Source organism: Ruditapes philippinarum, unplaced genomic scaffold (genome assembly GCF_026571515.1).
Source record: "Ruditapes philippinarum isolate M1 unplaced genomic scaffold, ASM2657151v2 ctg4584_1_1_1_1, whole genome shotgun sequence".
NCBI classification, from domain to species: domain Eukaryota; kingdom Metazoa; phylum Mollusca; class Bivalvia; order Venerida; family Veneridae; genus Ruditapes; species Ruditapes philippinarum.
Genome location: NW_026855646.1, coordinates 1 through 22796, shown reverse-complemented (window position 1 = coordinate 22796; position 22796 = coordinate 1). Strand labels below are relative to the sequence as shown.

General features: G+C 34.5%; 1 protein-coding gene across 1 annotated transcript; it reads right to left on the bottom strand.

Annotated features, from left to right (window-relative positions):
* Positions 1-1038: 1038 nt before the first annotated feature.
* Positions 1039-22086, bottom strand: LOC132743991 (enhancer of mRNA-decapping protein 4-like; the record flags this gene model as incomplete). Its single annotated transcript, XM_060732589.1, is given in 24 exon segments — positions 1039-2069; positions 2769-2932; positions 3560-3776; positions 5731-5917; positions 6450-6615; positions 7229-7353; positions 7846-7989; positions 9792-9936; positions 11731-11835; positions 12419-12497; positions 12848-12913; positions 14101-14389; positions 15032-15129; positions 15211-15296; positions 16990-17172; positions 17677-18043; positions 18214-18556; positions 19116-19290; positions 19635-19743; positions 20145-20240; positions 20696-20782; positions 20999-21033; positions 21265-21325; positions 21971-22086. Coding segments are annotated over 24 exon segments (3624 nt in total), but the record flags the coding sequence as incomplete, so codon positions are not given.
* Positions 22087-22796: the final 710 nt, after the last annotated feature.

Below are 22796 nucleotides of genomic sequence, written 5' to 3'. Positions count from 1 at the left end.
AAGTAAAACAATGTTTTAGTAGAATTGTCATGTATTTAAATTTCTGCATGTGGGTTAGTTTACATGTACAATTTCTCTAAAAGTTGTACAATACAACTACACATATTAATGGTGGTGACAGTGATGACAGAGTGGTCAGAGAATTATATTTACAACATACTTCTAAGATATCATTATGCAGCTGAAGACCTTAAGCGACAATAGATCTTCAGTCCATCATTCTTGGTGCCACAATAGATGAAAGAGGAAAAGTGAAAACAACTTGGTAAAGTTTATCAGCTTCTTTGACACATATTTTAGTCTCTAAGATTCAGTAATTTTAAAATATTTCACCAGCTTAACATCACAGTTGTCCATTGTAGTATTGCAAAGGGTTGTCTCTGCCTTCGAGAGGGTCACTCATTTTGAGCAATCTCTTTTACTTGGCTGAAAACAGCTATGTCTCTATTGGTGTGGAGTGTCCAGCATATCAAAAAAGATCACAGAGGCAGGCAATTGTAAAGCATAAACAAGAACCTGTATTTGGGGAACACATATTCCTTTTCTCAGTAATCAATGTGCCAAAAAGGTTCATTCAAGAAACTTGAAACCATTATAACTTTGCAAAATAATGTACTTTGTATTGATAACTAAGCATGTGTAGTATAAAACCACTGGTACAGATAAAACTTTAGATATATCCAACTTGCCGGAATAATTTAACCTCATATGGATGACAGTTCAATTACTATATGCTTAGGGCATAAAAAGATGGGGTTTAGGATCTTTGGTCTCTGATGCCTGGTCAACTGCAGCTAAACATTTTGATCAGATATAAAATATCCCAGGTCCTATTGGATGAAAATATTATGTGACTGCAACCTCAATGCCATGGGGAGAGGGGAATTAATTAAAGGAGACACAAAGAGCCAAACATTGTGGGGCACACACCGATATGTGGCGCACATTAAAAACTCTCAAGTCCAACAACAATCAAGGTAAATAAGGTAAGTTGAATATATATGATTATGAAAGATTTCTTTGTTAAAATGATAAACAACAGTTTTAATGAGTTTTTAATACTTTAATTTAGCCATCTGCTAATTTCCTATTCTCAGTTAAAACAAAAATATATACAAAACTACATTGTAACAAAATACGAAATAACTTTGGTACTGTGTACAAAACCTACATAACTCTAACTGCTCAACTAAAATGAACCTACAACTAAATGAGGCATTTAATAAAAAATATCTCCAAAAAAATCTTAAGATAAAATTAAAAACTAAGCACAAGTTTCACTTTATTACCTTTAAAGTTGGTACTGTTGATAAGTAACACAGATCTAACATCAAATTGACATTATTTGAAAATCTTTGTAAAAAGAAAACAACAAAACAAGGTCAACTCTTAAGAAAAAAAAGCTTACTAACAGCATAATGTTGCCAAATCATTTATTAAGTCAAATAATAAACATAATAGTATCAATTAACAGGGTACAGTTTTACTCTCCTGTGAATTATGTCAGAACAAAATATTTAAGTATTTCTTAACATTAATGAGAATACAAACTTCTAATAGAATATGCTAATACAAGTCTTGAACTATTTTGAACCTGCAACTGATAAAGGTGATAAAACAATAACATGGATTCTACAAAATGACTGCTGAACTGATTATTCTGTTCTTAAATTAACATACACATCATGTAATATTTGAAGATTGAATGTTTTTTTATAAACCTTTAATTGTTCACCAAGTTCTTTCAATTATTTATCACTCCAGTCTTTTGAACTTCAGATCCTTGAACCATGGCACTTCATTTTCTTAACCATTTTCACACTTTTAATCATCAATTTTTACTTTTACACCATTTATGAATGATAGTAATGAAGAAAAAAGCACCAATTTATTTGATCAAGGACTCTGAGGCCATGAGCAACATTTTTAGTGATCTTGTCACCTTGTCATTAGGGTGAGCTGGGATATATATTCTTAGTTTTTGGTTTAGGGCATACAACACTCCTTTCATATGTTCCTGTGTGACAGAATCATGGGGGTCAAGGTTCATCACAGCTTCTTCCAAGTATCTGAAAAATTATAGAGAAAATTCTTGTTAAATAAACCTACAACAAATTTTGTTACATATAAATAAGCATAATCATTTGGGAAAAAAATGTTCATAAAGCAGCATGCTCCATTTTTCTCAGTACTCAACAATGAAATAAAAATCTTGCTTTCACTTACCAGTAACTAAACAAGTTTGGGGGATAATTCGATAATTCAAAGCATATATCATAGTAACTTCCCTTGGCAACAAACTGGAGGAATCACAATACATATGCATTCAAAGACAAGGCAATAGTTCTGAATGTTTTTAGTTTATTGACTGAAACAAAAAAAAAGTTATTTGATGCTGGTTTGTGAGAAAAAGGGGCATGAGCCAAAATATTCTTTTAAAAAGATTTATAAGGTAAGTAAATAAATTTGAATAGCTAAAATCTTTAAACTTTATCACTGAATTTTATCACTTTCTACATTTTCATAAAATATAGGTAGCATTCTTCTTTAATATTCAAGTCAAAATATTATGAGATAACTAACTCAGCTAGCCTTGGTGTCAAAGAATGAGAAGCCACATTAAAACTTTGGAAAACCAGTTTTGTAACTTACGAGACCCCTTATACATTTTTCTCCTATCATTTTGAAACCGTGAGAAATTAAACTGACTCACAGCTATACTATGATGGTTTCTCATTGGACCCAAACTATGACAGGGTGAGACTTACTTGTATTTAAGATCTGTATGATTTTCTAGATCAGCTGACAGCTGCTGTATGAGTGATAGGAGGACAGGCTGGTGTAAGGGACATGGTTGCTGGTTGAAAACTTGTGATGGATTTACTGTCTCACATAGACTCATCACAAGTTCAAGGTTAGCCGCTGACAATGCCTGAAATTATCATCATAAATATTGTATACTTGATTCAAATCGTTAATCATTTGCTCATTCTCTTGTTTTACCTCTTATGCTGGTATTCACCTATTTTGATCAAGAAATATACATCTTGTTATATCATAAAATAAATTTCCACATATATGCACTCTCAAGTTATCTCATTTCAATTGAACAAAGATAAAAGCCTTTTCTAATACTTAAGGACTTTTTTTTGATAAGTAGTCTTTCTTCTAGTAAGATAAGGAGTCTTTATTTCAATTCTATATAAATCTTTACTTTATACTTGTACATGTATCTTCATATTCATGAAGTTTTTCTGGTTTATGTTGAAATGCAAGACTCAGCAAGTACACTGTACAAAATATAAGGGGAACTGTCAGACAAAGTAAAGAACAGCAAAACTACAAAATGTCTTAGCCAACATAAATGCTTGTGATATTCAGGGATTCCATTAAGTTTCAAAGACTACAAATCTCTGATATTGGAAGTCACATTATATAGGTAAAGAAGGAAAAGCAATAAATTTTGGAAGTCACAAGCCAAAATCATGGAGTAAATGACTCCCAAACTTCCATTAACGGAAGCCTTGGATATTAATAGCATGAACTTTGCTCCACTTACCTGCTGAAATGCTGCATTTAGCTGCCCTTGTCGTAACAGATTCAGTATGTGTGTTTTCTCTACTTGAGGGTCAGGGGTCGCTCTCATTGGTGTCACTGCCCCTGACCTCATAGCATTAAGAACACTATCACTAATGGAGCTTCCCTGCTCCCTCATAGCAACCGCTACCTCTTCCCTCACAGCTTCCCTCACATACAGGGACATATCATCTTGTAACCTGTTAGATAAGTACAACACATTTACCTTTTCCTGAATAATCAATTACACAGCTTATTTACACAAATTAATATAATGGCATTTTCATACTTTAAATTTCGAACCCTGCAGTACATATGATGCTAGAATGGAATGCAGGCCTGATACTTTATATGAAACTTATAAGTATTTTCACAACAAGAACTATACAAGTTAAATTCCAATTAGCCAAAAAAGCTTACGGTTATTTTTAATGTACATAAATGTTACTGTCACTTGCCATGGAAATTTCAGATAAGTTCATTTAACTTTCCATTATTGTATGAAACTTACAGAGACATATTCTTAAAACTTATTCTACTGTTTTATCCTATCTCTATCTGAAAATGTGACTTATGATCACTGTAACAGAATGTACATCTTTTTCTTCATCTGTTGACTTTAAAGTGAAAACAACACTGCCAAAGTCATATGGTGACTTTCTAGCTTTCCTACAAGTTTCCCCTCTGAGTTACATTCCAGGCACAAACAGGAGCCAAAATGGAAAAATATACTACCTGCAAACTTGCTTTCCCGACATGGAAAACAAGAGCACCGCTAGGCGGAGCATTATATGCCCGAAAGTGTTTTTTTTAGTAAGGATGAAGCATTTGTAAGACATGGAATTCGCTGTTCATCCTATAAAATTTTACAGCTGTAGGTTGATTAATACTTAAGTTATTAATAATGACCTTAACCTTTGACCTTGTGACCCCAAAATCAATAGGGGTCTTCTACCTTATATGGACAATCATCCTAAAAAGTTTGAATATTGTGGGCCAATTGGAACTTTAATTATGCTCTAGAAACTGTTTTCAGTATTAAGGTAAAAGTGACTTTGACCTTGTGACCCCAAAATCAATAGGGGTCTTCTACCCAATATGGATAATCATCCTATGAAGTTTGAATATTGTGGGCCAAATGGAACTAACGTTTTGCCCCGGAAACTGTTTTTGGTTTTAAGGTAATTGTGACCTTGACCTTTGACCCAGTGACCCCAAAATCAATAGGGGTCTTTTGCCCAATATGGACAATCATCCTATGAAGTTTGAATATTGTGGGCCAAATGGAACTTAAGTTATGCTCCAGAAACTGTTTTCAGTTTTAAGGATATAGTGACCTTGACCCTTGACCCCAAAATCAATAGGGGTCTTCTACCCAATGTGGACAATCATCCTATGAAGTTTGAACACTGTGGGCCAAATGGAACTTAAGTTATGCTCTGGAAACTGTTTCCAGTATCAAGGTAATAGTGACCTTGACCTTTGACTTTCTGACCCCAAAATCAATAGGGGTCTTCTATCCAATATGGACAATCATCCCATGAAGTTTGAACATTGTGGGTCAATTGGAACTTACGTTATGCTCCGGAAACTGTTTTCAGTTTTAAGGTCATAGTGACCTTGACCTTTTACCTTTTGACCCCAAAATCCATAGTGGTCTTCTACCTAATATGGACAATCATCCTATGAAGTTTGAACATTGTGGGTCGAATGGAACTTAAGTTATGCTCCGGAAACTGTTTTCAGTTTTAAGGTCATAGTGACCTTGACCTTTGACCTTGTGACCCCAAAATCAATAGGGTTCTTCTACCTAATATGGACAATCATCCTATGAAGTTTGAACATTGTGGGTCAATTGGAAGTTAAGTTATGCTCCAGAAACTGTTTTCAGTTTTAAGGTCATAGTGACCTTGACCTTTGACCTTTTGACCCCAAAATCAATAGGGGTCTTCTACCCAATATGGGCAATCATCCTATGAAGTTTGAACATTGTGGGCCAAATGGAACTTAAGTTATGCTCCGGAAACCAAATTGCTAACGGACGGACGGACAGACGGACGTACGGACGGACAGACAGACAGACGGACGCCAGGGGGTATAACATAATATGCCCTTTCGGGCATATAAAAAAGTATTCAAATATAGAACATTTACCTTGATAGAGATTTATGGACTTCATTACTGAGTTGAGATTGAATTGTTGCTATCACATGAGATTTCATTTGTTCAGCTGATGTTTGGAAGGAATCGGTAAGTTTTCGTAATTCTGCAACAACTGGATCCCGTGCTTCTACATGTTTCTGTCGAATACTGTCGAGATGTGATTCCAGTTGTCTAGTATCTGTAAAGTAAGATCAGATACAGGGATATAGCTTTAATCTATTAAGGATTTATGTATTTGAAGTTTGATGCAGATACCTTTAAAACTAAAGAAGTTATAGCAAAAAATAACAACTGAGCGACTCAATGATAAACATAAGTTTCCCATTGACTTTTGCAGCAGGATGACTTTTGCAGCATATCCTGCTGTCAATATTACTCTGCATGAGTACAAGGGTGAATTTTCAATTTCAAGGATACAGGCAATTCTAAGCATTACACAAACCGGGTACCAAACTTGTTACACATCTTCATAGTTAACTCACTTAAAAATGATTTGGTCAAAATAGCAAGGTTTTATGTTAATTATCTTACAGTCAGTATCAACCTTGTATGAGAACTTGATAGCATGCTTGTGTATAAATAATTTACAGTTGTAATTTCACACCACCGAAGAAAGATGGCAAGTCTGAAAGCTTATTATTACATTTTCATGGTGATTAGAACATTAAAATTTAACCTGACTGATAAAGACAAAACAAGCTCAAACTTACATTCTTTTGTACCTCTCTGGAAGGTATCTGTAACTTGTTGGTACATGTTTTGTGTAGTTCTCTCAAAAGAAGGTATTACAATATTCTGGAATGCTTCACGGTATGCAGCCTGCATTGGTGCCTGTATGGCATTGCCTGCTGCCACACCCACAGCCTCTACTGTTTGCTAGAAAAAACAATGGAATGTTGTAAATCTAAGATTAATGGTATAAATGGTACAAGTTTCCTGTAATGCCACTGAAGATCCACCCAAAAGACGAGTGTCATGACCCTATATTGTTCATTTGAATTGTACTGCTCAAAAAAGACTTAACAATAGTTCCAGAATTAACCAACAGAAGCAAGTTATATACCTCCATACAACTGCTACAGGCAGAAAATGCAATCTTATCCTTAGCAGTCTGTTAAGACTAATCTTGTGAAAGAATTAAAATTAAATTTAAACTTCCATCTTAAACAAGATTTTCAAAGAATTTTCTTCATGAAGACCTGAAAATATCTCACATACCCACCTCCATCAAATGAATTTAACAATGTTAATATATACAAACTGCTTTTGGTAAACTGTATGAACCAATTCACTATCTATAAATCTGGAAAATGTTCATAAATATAATTATTTGAACTAAAAATACAACAATGACATTTCTTTTCATTATAATCTTTCATCCAGAAGAACTTGTTTTCTGAATAAGCTAAGCAAACTAACAGACATGCAAAACTATGTGGTTTTTTTTATGTACTCCTGCGCAAGTTTCTATATAACAATAAACACATACCCGTGATCTGAATGTCTTGGCAATGTGGGAAGCATTTTCTCTGATGAGGGAATCAGCTGCTGTCAGTTTCTGTGTCATGTCTTGATGTATCTGGTCTTTCACTGGTTCCAATACTTTTGTTATACCTACATAATATAGTTAATATACAGGATAGATAAGACACACTAACAAATCAATCATCTCTGATAAAATTTCACTTCAATGATGCAAAAATGATGGACATCTTCTTCAATAATTTTTTTTTCTACAGCAGACAAATATTCTCTCATCACACATTGTTTTAATAGTTCAGTAACAGTACTTGCTTGCATAAATTCTTCCCCAAAATTTTAAGGATTTAGTGCATAACAACTGTAACATGCATGTGATAAAGGAGATGGCACAATTTTACACTAAACCTACAGTAAGTATCATTGGAATAAATGAAGGGAGGCAACTTGTTTTCAGAATGTAAAATATACATCAAAATAATGCAAAAGGAAAACTGTTTCCACATCCAAATTGTATGTAGACCAAAATATTTAATCTATACAGATATATGAAAAATCTTTTAAAAGAAATAGTTTTCAATGGAAATATTATTTCTACAAAAATATGCTTTTACTATGGTGACTTACTGGGAACAATAGTGCTACGAACTACTTTATCCATGTGACTGTTTACTGCCTGTGCGAGTGATGTAGCTACTGTATTCTGTAATCTCTCTTGTTTACGTTCATCACGAGCCTCTGCTTGTCTCATTATATCCTGTACTCTCTGATGTTAACATGTGTTAAGGTTATCAAAATACAAGAAACAAAATGTCAAAATATGTTACCATGGCAATTCTGCCCTGTATCCATAGAGATATATAGTTTTACTATGTCCTTTATTTCATAAAAGGAATTTATTTCTTTTTAAATCTTTGAACCACTTTTGAAAGCAGGTTTAGTAGTATCCTAATTTCTATCATGTTTAATTTGTATATGGTACTTAATGACTTTCAGTTGGAGAAAAAAACTGTCCAATGTCAATGTTTTGATATTTACTTGCTAAATTTAAGAAGACAGAACAAGAGGGCCATGATGGCCCTAGATCGCTCACCTGACCCATCAAACTCATCCGAACAATTACCTAGACAAGCATTCTGACCAAGTTTCATGACAGGTGAGTCAAAAATGTGACCACTAGAGTGTTAACAAGGATTATCCATATTTGAGCAGTGTGACCTAGTTTTTTACCCAGATAACCCATATTCGAACTTGACCTAGAAATCATCAAAACAAACTTTCAGACCAATTTCCAGGATACTTGGATCAAAATAGTAGCCACAAGAGTGTTAACAAGATTTTTCTATTTTTAGCTCCGGTGACATAGTTTTTCATGCGAGATGACCCATGTTCAAACTCATCCGAGCAATTACCTAGACAAGCAGCCTGACCAAGTTTGATGATAATTGAGTCAAAAATGTGACCACTAGAGTGTTAACAAGGTTTTTCCATATTTTGGTGGTGTGACCTAGTTTTGCATCTGAGATGTTCGAACTTGAACTAGAAATCATTAAAACAAACTTTCAGACCAATTTACAGAATATTTAGATCTAGAGTGTTAATAAGATTTTTTCTATTTTTAGCTCAGGTGACCTACTTTTTCGTACATAATGACCCATGTGAGAACTCATCCGAGCAATGACCTAGACAAGTATCCTGACCAAGTTTGATGATAATTGAGTCAAAAATGTGACCACTAGAATGTTAACAAGGTTTTTCCATATTTGGACAGTGTGACCTAGTTTTTGACCCCAGGTGACCCATATTCAAAGGTGACCAAGAAATCATCAAAACAAACTTTCAGACCAATTTACAGGATATTTGGATCAAAACAGTAGCCACTAGAGTTTTAACAAGATTTTTCTATTTTTAGCTCCTGTGACCTAGTTTTTCATCCGAGGTGACCCATGTTCAAACTCATCCCAGCTATCACCTAGCCAAGCATCCTGACCAAGTTTGATGATGATTGATGCAAAAATGTGACCGCTAGAGTGTTAACAAGGTTTTTCTATTTTTAGGTCCAGTGACCTAGTTTTTCATCCGTGATGAACCATGTTCGAATTCATCCGAGCTATCACCTAGACAAGCATCCTGACCAAGTTTAATGATGATTGAGGCAAAAATGTGACCACTATAGTGTTAACAAGGTATTTCTATTTCTAGCTCCGGTGACCTAGTTTTTCATCCAAAGAGACCCAAGTTCAAACTCATCTGAGCTATCAACTAGATAAGCATCAAGACAAAGCTTAATGATGATTGAGGCAAAAATGCGACTGCTAGAGTGTTAACAAACTAAATGTGGCGAACAACGGACATTTATTGATCCTAAAAGCTCACCCTGAGCAAGCTCAGGTGAGCTAAAAATAACATTTGACAGTACCAAATTTCTAACAGGGAAAGTCTATTGCACAATACAGTTGTCATAGGGTTAAAGGATATTCTGAAATCCTATATTTTAATAATAAACAGTTCTAAAAGCAGGTCAATTTCAATTGTGTACAAATCTGTCTTATAAAAATTTGTTAAAAGGATATTTTCTTTCTGTGAGTGTTGATTAAACAATCTCTCTACCCTTGATGTAACAATGTTCTCTAGTTTACCAAGATGTTCCTCTATACTTGGCTGGGCACCTTCAGATACTTGATGTAACTGTTCCTGTTCCAGCTGCCGACGTCGTAGCTACAACAACAACACAATTATCATATAATTCATAATTCTTCAAATTGACCTGATCCCTCAACAGAAAATACTCTATAGCAAGTTTTGATTGAAATAAAAAGTAATGGATCACAATAACAATAAAAGTTTATAATTTCACAAAGTGATACATGTTTCTTTTCCAAATTAAAATAGGCAGGAAAAGGCCTGACTTTTTTTGAGGCAGTAACAAAGGTAAAAGTTTAGTTTATGGAAATTTGAAAAAAAAACACTGGAAAATACACAGAACAGCTCTCTGTACAACAACTACCTCTGTGCAGCAACTACCTTTGTACAACAACTACCTCTGTACAACAACAACCTCTGTACAGCAACTACCTCTGTGCAGCAACTACCTCTGTACAACAACTACCTCTGTACAGCAACTACCTCTGTACAGCAACTACCTCTGTACAACAACTACCTCTGTGCAACAACTACCTCTGTAACAACAACTACCTCTGTGCAACACAACTACCTCTGTCCAACAACTTACCTCTGTGCAGCAACTACCTCTGTACAACAACTACCTCTGTGCAACAACTACCTCTGTACAACAACTACCTCTGTGCAGCAACTACCTCTGTACAACAACTACCTCTGTACAACAACTACCTCTGTACAACAACTACCCTCTGTACAACAACTACCTCTGTGCAGCAAACTACCTCTGTGCAGCAACTACCTCTGTACAACAACTACCTCTGTACAACAACTTCCTCTGTACAACAACTACCTCTGTACAGCAACTACCTCTGTGCAGCAAACTTACCTCTGTACAACAACTACCTCTGTACAACAACTTCCTCTGTACAACAACTACCTCTGTACAGCAACTACCTCTGTACAACAAACTTCCTCTGTACAGCAACAACCTCTGTGCAGCAACTACCTCTGAACAGCAACTACCTCTGTACAACAACTTCCTCTGTACAACAACTACCTCTGTACAACAACTTTCCTCTGTACAACAACTACCTCTGTGCAGCAACTACCTCTGTACAACAACTACCTCTGTACAACAACTACCTCTGTACAACAACAACCTCTGTACAGCAACTACCTCTGTGCAACAACTACCTCTGTACAACAACTTCCTCTGTACAGCAACTACCTTCTGTACAGCAACTTCCTCTGTACAACAACTACCTCTGTACAACAACTTCCTCTGTTACAACAACTACCTCTGTACAACAACTACCTCTGTACAACAACTACCTCTGTGCAGCAACTACCTCTGTACAACAACTACCTCTGTACAACAACTTCCTCTGTACAGCAACTACCTCTGTACAACAACTTCCTCTGTACAACAACTACCTCTGTGCAGCAACTTCCTCTGTACAACAACTACCTCTGTACAACAAAACTACCTCTGTACAACAACAACCTCTGTACAGCAACTACCTCTGTACAACAACTACCTCTGGTGCAGCAACTACCTCTGTGCAGCAACTACCTCTGCACAACAACTACCTCTGTACAACAACTACCTCTGTACAACAACTACCTCTGTGCAGCAACTACCTCTGCACAACAACTACCTCTGTACAACAACTACCTCTGCACAACAACTACCTCTGTGCAGCAACTACCTCTGTACAACAACTACCTCTGTGCAGCAACTACCTCTGTACAACAACAGTTTCAAATTTTCCGAGGTAAAATTTCAAAATAGATTTAACCACTCAACAGCAACAACTCTCATCAACAAACAACATGTGTCTTCCAAAGGGGGGTTGCTCTGCAGAGGCTATACTGTAATTTTTGATTTACCTCAAGATAATTTTCTTGTTGAGCAGACATATTGTGTTTCAGAAATTCCAGTTGTTGTTGTTGATTCTGTATAGCTTGAAGTATGGCAGCCATACTGGAATGTAACTGCAACAAAAATAATAAATTTTTTTATCACTCTCCAGACAATAAGATAATTATTATGTTATCTATCATAACACTACAGTCATTAAGTTATAATAAAATAAAATTCATAAATTCTTTTAAACCTTAAAAATGTAGGCATTTCATTTTCAAGCTTTATTATGCAAGTAAGTACAGCCATGAATAAGGTTATATGACATGATTTTTCTGATATTATCTTACGGTAATAAGAACAACATAACAACCATTTATTCATCTCGAACATACTTTAAAGTCTTTATTCAACACCAGAAACATTTGATTTGACCCTAGGTCAGCTTTTTTTACAATTATCCCACTACATTGGTATAAATTATGTATATTGATTCTGACCTACTCATTATCAATATGATAGATTTCAACAGGAAAACACTAAAATTAAATAACCAACAAGACATAGACATGCTCTAATCAGCCTGCATTGATGTACAGGCTAACCTGGCTCTACATTGGTGACATCGGCAAATCAACTCACGCTCATTGCTAATACACTTAAAAGCACAAATTTACAATTCTTCTATATGAAAAATAGAACATACAAATGTACCTTCCGTATTTCTGCTGTGTCAAACACTTCTCTAATAGTCTCTCTGTGTATTTCTCTCACTTCAACTGGTCTATTGTCTCTATTGATACAAAAACAATTCATCTTAATAATTTCACAATCAAACTACAGAAAACTATGCACTATGAAGATCACAAAACAAAACTCTGGATATACATGCAAAGGTTAGAGACATCTCTCAATCAACATGCTATTATACGGCTAGTTTTATAGTAGTGTAGTTTTTGTTTAAAATTGTTCAAATTAGTGATTTTTGTTTTAAAATGCACATATATTGGCATTTTATTGAAAAAAGTCCCATATAAGTAGCTTTTGTTTTAAAATATATTTAAAGTTTTTGTTTGTAAATGCAGATTCTAGAACAACTTTTTATTAAAGAATAAATGTTCAATATTTAAAGTAAAGGTTTACCTTGGTGAAGAGGAATAGCCTGATCCTGCAACAGGGGCTGCCATTGGTTCCCTCTTGTTATCCATACTGTAACAAAATAGCAATATAACATGAACATGTATATCTTAGTTAATCTAATTTAAATCTTCAAAGTGAAGTTGTTTGCTAGTTCACCTACCGGTATTTCACAAAACCTGTATGCGGACAGCAGGCTTGACTTTTCTCAGAGCTTGACAGTAAGAAATGAGGCATAACTCTGAGTTATGGGACCAGTGTGCATCATGTTAGGGCCCAGTTACACAGACGGTCGGTCCCCAATCGGTCATTTAATTTTAAATTTACTCGCTGTTATGATCGGTTGTCATGCGTGATTTTATTTCTGGTTTTCTGTGTAAACAGCCATCAGTGACAGAAAGCAAACTCAAACGGGAATGGGTCGATGATTAAATGCTGAAATACTTTTGGTTTTTATCGTTTGTAAATCGGAGCTAAATCGGGCGTTAAGCTGATTAATCGGTGTTTGATAGCTAGTCATCAGTGGTTAAACACTTTCCATCAGATATGGCCAGTGATTCATATTTGGTTATCTTTGTCCGATCGGCGATATCGGTGATTAAGAGCTTGCATATTTCGTGATATAGGTTGCCGTCGGTTATTTTAAAAATATTTTCACCGATCGAGAATTTTAAACATGTTTAAAAAACCCAATCGGTAATTTTTCACCGATGAAACTTATCTTTCCCAAATAGCAGTTGATAGGTGGAAAACAGGTGACCAATAGGTGATATGGGTGTTAAATATGTTGTCATCGGTTCACTCCATAATTTGGCTAAAAAAACTATTGATCAATCACCGATGGCTCTGTGTAACTGGAATGTTAGATAATCACAGAGAACAAGTGTGTGAAGTTAAGATACATGTACCAACTTGCATGCAAAACTTAAGCAAAGTGTGACGGCGACACCAGGCTGAGCACAATAGCTCTCGCTACTCACCATCCCTTGGGAATATGCCCATGGGAAGCATTTTGGCAAGTCTTGTTGCCACTCAATGGGCAGATATTCTAGGGAGGAACATCAAAACTGCAACACACAACAGATATTATAAATCAAAATTTTTTACAGCACAGTTAATATTCTTTTGAATATTGCAGTTGATATATATTTTTTCAAATCTTAAAATAATATCTGCCGTTTGTTTTGAGTGAATACATGTTACCCCTTCCTGAGATGTGAAAATATTCAAATATTTTATAGGTTGGAAAGTTAACTTACCTTTCCTCGGAGGGTTCTTGTTCCTCCTCTATCTCCTCTTCTATTTCCTCATCAGCATCGCCCTCTTTTTCTCCCTCTGACTCACCCTCTACTACATTCTCCTCTTCTTCTTCAACCACTACATCATCATCGTCATCATCATCATCTTCACCTTCTTCTTCCTCTTCATCAACATTCTCTGTGTCATCAACATCTCCAACCCTACAGATGTACATACAACATATAATGTTGAAAAAATTCTGGTTCAAGGGTAATTTTATTAAATATAAATTTAAGCCACATAATGTGACTATCCAGTATTATTGATGGAAGATCTCATGCGCCCCTTTATAATCTAGTTGGATTGCTTCTTCACACAACAGAAACCCTGTCAGGATGCAAACCAAAATCAACGAGTTGCAAAAAATTCTAAGTCAGCAATTATTTTAAGAAGGCACCCTTTACCACTCAAACACAGAGGCCCAATACATAAACATCACTATTATAAGAGAGCACAGTATTAAATCTTTGCACAATTTCAACTCATTACTGAAATCACAAAGCAAACTGTTTTTCTTTCTGAAATAAGTACTTATGTCAAAAGGTGGTATTCTAATGCTTAAATGGAGTTTTTTTCCAGCTTGAGTATAAAAATCCTAAATACTTCACATGTTATTTTAAAATAAATTTTCTAGAAATAAAAGAAAGACACACATAAATTCTAATTTCATGGTTCTAGCTTAGAATGCCAAAGAAAATACCAAAGCATTGTAAAACAGAGGTTGTCAGGACAGTGTGCTCCATTATTCTCAGTGCTTGATAAGAGCCTGGATTATGCAGAATTTTTTCTAAGATCAAAAAGGGCCATAATTCTGTCAGAATGCAAATCAGAGGTATGGGCCCTGGACCGTGACCTCCTGTTTTGCTCTCAAATAGGCGTTTTTCAAGATACCAACTTGAATACAAAAACATAACTGAAGTGTGATGCCCGATGCCTGGCCAAGTTCAATAGCTGTCCCTATTTCTTCATAATACATTGTGAAATATGACCTGCAAAGCAAATAACTTAATACTTTAATTCACACAACTTAAATATCCGAAAAAAAAAATACACTCAATGAAAAAACTTACTCCATTGTGATTGAGCCTCCAACATCAGGTGGTTTAGGCCACATCCTCAAACTTGATTCTGTACTCTCACCTACTTGACCAGTATCCTGTAATGATACATAAATATATAAAAAAAAAACAAGAAATATTCTAGCTCTACTGGCATGCGAGCAGTTCCCGTACAGAAGCAGTACCCGTATTTTTCATTTAAACGCTTGATTGTTACTTGCATTCTTCAAAAAATCATTTCAAATCAAGCAGATACATAAACCAGACAAAATCTAATTGTCAGTTCGGCAGTACGTATATAAAGTCTCATTTTAAATCACTTTCACCTGTGCGTCGTCAAAAACGTGACCTTGTTTTTCTCCGGGGATTCCGTCCTTGCGCGCATGCGCAAAAATACTTACACGTGAGGCTTGTTAAAGGGTTTTCCACTAATACCACCTGTTTTACAAATAAGTAGGCAATGAGATGAAAAAATTGTTTAATTATCAGAATGTTGACCAATCAGTACTTAATAAATAATAATTTTATGGCTTTGATGCGTAAAATACCAATGTATACAAGCATGTTACTGCCTATGAATGCGTTGGAGTAACGGAACTGGGAAATAGATACCCGCGTTTAGTCTACGCTCTATTTCCTGAATTACATCTATTTATCTTTTAGATAATGGTCTGTTTCAACAATTGTAAATGAAAAATAGGTCCGATATAATAAAATTGTATCATTATAATGGGGTTAGATTTTATGTATGGGGAACTACTTCTCTTCATACAAAATAATGGATAATTTCGGTACCCCATATGAGGCCTCATAAGTAAGGGTTATTCTATGTTTTAGAACATGATGGAATTTCCATGATTTGTGTGACGAGCCGAATATTGATGTGTAGCATTCAAATATTGGTGAGTGAGCGTAATAAAAAATAATGATTAAGTAACTATGATTTTTGTACGGGAACTGCTCGCATGCCAGTAGACTTTACATTGTTACCTGCACATTTTTGACATTAGAAATATGTTAGATTCCAAATTATTGTGACTCTGCTAAGGTTTTTCGACATTCCGTAACAAGATTGTTAATATTTTTTATGTTTATGTTCCATTTGACATAGGTTCAAAATTTCAGATTTTGGCTCACTCCACGTTTTCAGAATGATTTTTCTGATTGTAAAAAAAAAAAAAAAAACAGTCCCAAACAAAAAGAGTGTAAATGCTTCCAACTCAAAACAGGCTAAAAAGCGCACAAACATTTAATTTTTAATTTTATTCGGAGTACATATATATTTCATAACTGTTTTGCATACCTTTCTGTTTTAAGTGCCCTAGTTGATCTATGTAAGAAATATTATTTTTCTATTTTCAGGTTTTTGCACCTCAATGGAGCTACTTTGAAAGCAGGACAAGTTTATTGCAAAAATTCACCAAGGTGAGACTATTTCTTTTTAACTTTTAAAAAGTTGAACATCTAAATCACTAGAAGAAGTCATTTTGTTTTAATTTAATCCCATGGGAAATGTGACCAAAATAACCCTTTTTGCATCCTAATTGTTTTAACAATTTTATTCATATTGTGACTGGAGATTAAACAGACCACAACTGTACCTGAAGTTACTAATTATGGTTTTATTGGCAATATTTCTAACTCAAAAGTCAAGTACTAAAAGCACTACTTACATGTATAAGAGATCTTGGTTTTGTTTTTTTCTACTTCATCTTTTTTCAAAATAATCTATTTAACTTATTTAACTTTTTCTGACAGATTTGTGAATCAATTGATCTGCTATTCACTGACCTCCCTTTCCTCAAATGGTTGTGTACCCTCGGTTGGCCCCTCGGAATATCCGTCCTGGTCCTCCCCCATGACCTCGGCCACTTCCTCATCCATCTCGTCATAGGAGCTCTGTGACTTGCCATGTATTCTTCCTTCTGATACTTCATATGCCCCTGTACTTTGTGTACTGTCCAATGATACCATCTATAACATTAAATGATAGAGACATGACAAACACCCTCCACACTTACATGACCTATCATAATACTGAATGTATTTAAAGATGTACTATGCTCATCGTTGAGGAAAATATTTAAATCAAAGAAATTTATTGAAATCTATGAAATTCTTACTGAGTATGTCTAATTTGAATACAAGAGTGAGCAAACTATGTATGGGAAGCTCCGTTCTCTATTATAGGTCAAGTAAAGTTTGTCTTTTCTGATAAAAAAAGTGCCAGCAAGTTTTTTTAATGACACTACATATTGACAATGCGACCACCTGTAGTGTGTACAATTTTAAACATAACATATCTACTTTGCGTGAAGTCTAAACATATTTATTTCATATTAACAAAGAGACTGTGTACGATAATCAATATTTTCTTATATCAAAATTGAGCAAATTATAACTTTAATGACAATATTTTGATGATTAAAAAAGTTATCAATATAAAGATTGCAGCAAATCTATCAATTTATCACTAACCTGCAAGTCTCGCTTCTCGGTCGTCTGCTGCTGGAAGAAATCATCTACTTCCTGTGTCTCCTCAGGTGTTGGAGTAGCTTCCCTTACTTCTGGCTCTCTAGCAGTGGAGGTGGGAGTAGCAAGTTCATGCTCTTCACTGGAAGAAATAGGTGGGAGCGGGATAGAGGATGGTGTTGTTTCACTTTTGGATGTAGCTGGGGACTGGGGCTCCATTTTTGGCGTGGTTGGAGTCTGGGTAATGGTGCTACCAGAGCTGCTCCTTGGTGACAGGAAGTCATCATTCATAGCAGATACCTGGGTAAAACTGCTGGTGCTAGACATACTGCCTCGGACACCATCTAGCATACTGTCCTCTGGATATTGCTTTCTGTGACGGAAAAATACAATATGACATTTAAGCAATAAAGTCAAACCATGAATACCAACATCAATTGTTTGAGAATAATTTTACATTCAAAACAGTCAAATGGAAATAGATAAGACTTACAATAATAAGAGTTAACCAACAATACTGTAATGGTCACAATATCTATATACCTAGGACTAGAAGTAAAAGCATCGGGAGTTAGAAGCACAGGTTGTCCCAGGGCATGTTCTGTGACAGCTCCGGAGAAAGAATCACTCTTGTTATGTTCTCCACTACCCTCCATGTTCATGCTGATGTCAGAGAGCCCATCTACCATCCCACCTTCACTCTGTGATACCGAGCTGACAGATGGTGGTGGGGGCTGTGGGGCGGAGGACTCGGGTTTGAACCTGATGAGCAATTCCTGTAAGGCCTTTGGATGGACGGTGTAAAGTTTAATCTGTACAGAGATACTGGATGTGTTTTGTTCAACCTTCTTATCTTCATCATCAACATCTTCCTTTATTATCTCTCCTGAAATATCAGAAGATATAATAAGTTGTTATACTGTTTCACAAGGTCTATAAGCACCTTATAGATTTGATACTTGTTTAATGAGATAAAAAGCTGAAAGTCTTTTAAAGTGACTCCACTGCGATTTTTGGACATGAGACTGGATAATTTTTTTTTGAGATTTTGTACCATTTGATGTAGGACTAGATCAATAAATGCCAAATTCCAGATCATTTGCTCACTCTGTTTTTTTCCCAGAAAAATCATTTTCACAGTGCAAAATGACCTCAAAATGAAAAGCCTTTGAATGTTTTTAGCTCAAATCAGGCTAAGAATCATACAAAAATTGATTTCAGATTTGTACTTCTTATATATTTCATATATTTTTCTGTTTTAAGTGCCTCGGGAGGCAAGAACTGTTTTCAGACTTTCGGACTTCCTTTAACCATTAAACTGCATAATCTTCATTACCTTGTTCTGTTTGAAGTCAGAAATATTCAGTATAAGCTTAAGAAATTTCAACACCAAATTAAAAGTATTGAGATGCTGACAATACATATAATGTAGTTATATGACATACCTGTAGTTATTTCATCTAGATGAGAGTCATCTCCCTTAGACTTTTTTAATCTCTTGGTACCAGCATCTAATATAGCAAAGCTCAGGCAAGGCTGGGCTAAAGTAAACTCTGATACTGAGCTTACATGAGCAGTATTCTGTTCACTATCTTGATGAATTTGTAGCACATACAGGACCTGTGTACAATGACAAATATTTAAATATGAAAGGACTTCAAAGGGCTATTTGGTAAGGCAAAAAAAAAAAAAAAAAATGACTGATAAAATAAGAACATGAAATGTACCATTGATTATGAAGGAACTAGATACTTACGATAACTCTTTTTTTCTAATTTGAACATGTTTCTTAAAATTAGAAAATAAACAAGTTCATTTCTGGAAAATGCTTGTTTTTAGCAAAAGTAAAATAAAAACAATGAAGTAAATGGTCAAAATCTCAATTCAAATTTTATGATAAAGATTATATAATTATAATGGGGGAAAATACTTAATAGCATTAACTATTGTAGTAATATACATACATTTCTTTTTATATCAGAAAGAACAAAGAATTTGGCACTAAGGTCTATGGAAGCTTTCATACATGGCTCCACACTAAAATTAGACGGCAATCCTGGTGGACACAGAAACCTGCACAAATAACACATCAAAATATAGTTATAAAATACAATGATGCACTTTCATTTAGGGGAAAAAGAGAAAGGTATGGTAATTATTCAATCCAATATTATCACAAGGCTTATAAGAAAGAAAGATGTAACACAACTAAATAGGGAGACAGATTTTACATAGCTTTATGTGACATTTCAAATATTTTCAATGTATTCGTTTGACACAATAAGTGTCCAGTCACATGTAAATATCTTAAATGAAACCTAATTTACATATACCTATCTGCAGAAAAGTCGTCATTTCAATTTAGTCACTTCAACATTGCATTGACAAAAAAAAAAATTTTTGGATGTCTGAAAAGGTAAAATAAGAAAAATTACTTAAGAACCACACTAAAGTTGTCAATAATAGTAATATACCTGATTGTTTGAAGACAGTTCCACGACTCACAACTCCAGATTTTAATCTCCTGGTTGTTGCTGGAACCAGTTACAGCAAATTTCCAAAATTGAGCACTGAAAATTAAAAATTCACATTTACTCTTACTACATGTAGATAAAAACCAGAAGTCAAAATATGATTTTGTTGTTAACATGGTAAATTAATGTACAATAGATGTGTAGTTAGCATATTTAAAAATAACAGCCGAGTTGTAACAAAGACTGCCCTATAACTGAACAATGGAAACAAGTTCATGATTCTATACACTATTTTTAATGTTTTTAATACTAAACATTGGCCTGAACAAGTGTTTCATTAAAGTTTTATCAGGCAGTTAAAAAATCAGAATTCTATGACGCCATACCATGAGTATCAAATTTACAGATAACTTCTCCAAATTAATCCTTTGAAATGCCTGTAATGGCATTAACATGCTGCTTATATTACATGATTTCTCAGTTTATTTACTTATTTTTAACTTCTCTTCTCTTGTATAGAAGAAGCATGAAAAAGCATGCACAAAACTTACTCAGGGCTGCAGTTTTTATGATCATCTAAAAAGAACAAACAAGACATAGGCTTTCCATTGTGTGGTTTCCACTGGTGTAAACATCTGAAAAATAGGAAAGATTTTTTGATTAAGATACAAAAGTGAATTTCGAATGTAGCCAGGTTTTGAGATAAAATTCTATCTTATAAGTTTAGTTTACACATATCTATTTTAGCTTGATTGTGACAAAAGGTTTAGAGCTTTTATGAACCACTTTGAGCAAACTTATCAGAACTAATATGTACTGGTTCAATTTTAGAAAACATGGTTGTAAATAGATTAGGGCTGGAACTTATCTCTAGGTTGACCTGTAGTCACTCTAATCACCTGCCATCTTTATGCAATCTATGTTATGAATATTCCCTACAATACTGCATAAAGGCACAATTCAACTGTGTGGCTTTTTTCTTTTATTCACATGTAATTGAATAGAATCAAATTTACCTAGAAAATTCCCTTCAAAGTGCTTGGTAAGTAAGTTATCTAACAAATGGTTGTTTTAGCACTTCATAATTTTACCAGAGTTTTTCATGCATGTACATAAGAACTTCCACTTCACCATCAATACTGGCTGTAACAGAGCAGTGCCATTCAGAGAATGCTATTGGGCTGGTAAATATATTACTTTACTAATAGAAATCAGCATTTTTTATGCATAAATATTTCAACAGATATTCAACTATTTGGTTTAAGGTCATATCATTATTGTAAAGATTGAGACAACTTTCCAGCTTGTAACAGTACTCTAATTGCATTATTCCAGTCACAAGTGGGCACCTGGGTAGAAGCTAAGAGCCAAAACATTTCTGTAAGCTAGCTTGAATAGCTTTCTCACATGAATGACAAAACTTTATAGTCCTGACAGAATTCAACCCATAGCTGCCAAAAGCAAATGCTTTAAAGTTGGAAACCATAATCACTTCATTTCAATTATCAGTGTGCAGTTGAAATTCAATTTTTAAAAATTTAGCTGGAGAAGATCAATAATGAAATACATTCCAAGTTATTTTAGTAAAGTTATTTGAAAATCCAGTCACACCAGCAACAATCCCTATAATTACATTCCATTTAATCAATGAACTGCAAGCCTATTATAACGCTCATGTTTGGGCCTAAGGTCTAAAAACAGAAATATAATGCAATGATTGCGAAATTACTGCATTACCTCACTTACTGCCAATGATCAATCCATATAAATTAATACATGCTTCACCTATTCAGTATATAGGAATATAAGAAAATATATATAATTACAGACAACATACCTTTACATGACTTTTGATCTCTATCAATCCAGTTTCTACATCTCGAGTATACAGAGGTCCAGATCCATACTCTTTGGTTACTATATCTATGCTCCATATCTCAGCCTACATCAAACAAAAATATTTATCCCAATATGACAATGCAACATTTGAACGACATGATGATGTTTAATAAATTATTATCTCAAACTGTGTGCCCTAATTAATTTTCTAGTATACTCTTGATGAACATAAAACAATAAGAAACCATGTGTGTTTAAGGATGGATAGGTTTATGCAACAGCGACGTATTTCCTTTAAATTGGAAGTCAAACTGGAAACAATGTGTCCCCACCACACTCCTATAAGTGAATTTCACTGTTATGTTGGTCTACAGAAAGACAGCAAGAAAGACGTGCATCTTTCGTTTAAAAGAGAGTCAAAATATACGACAATAAAATCATGAAAACAATGTTATTGTAGTTTTTATTTTATAGAATATTTCATTAGTTAACTTTACACCATTTTGATTAGCGATGTTCCAATTGTCGCAAGTTGCCAATAATCAGTTACTGTTATGTAAAGAGACAATAATCAATTCACAAAAATTTATTCTGCGACGTCATCGAAAATGTTTAAAGTATCAAAGGGAATTAATTCTGACAGTAATTTTCTTTTAGGAACACCTAGCGGATTGCAAAAAAAAAATCTCAGAGACAATTTGGAGTTGAACAGGATTCAATAAGTGATGTAAACAATAGTAATATAATGTGATGTGAATGTTATTATTTGACATCCATTGAAAAATAAAATCTAATAAAAATTTTTTAAATTTC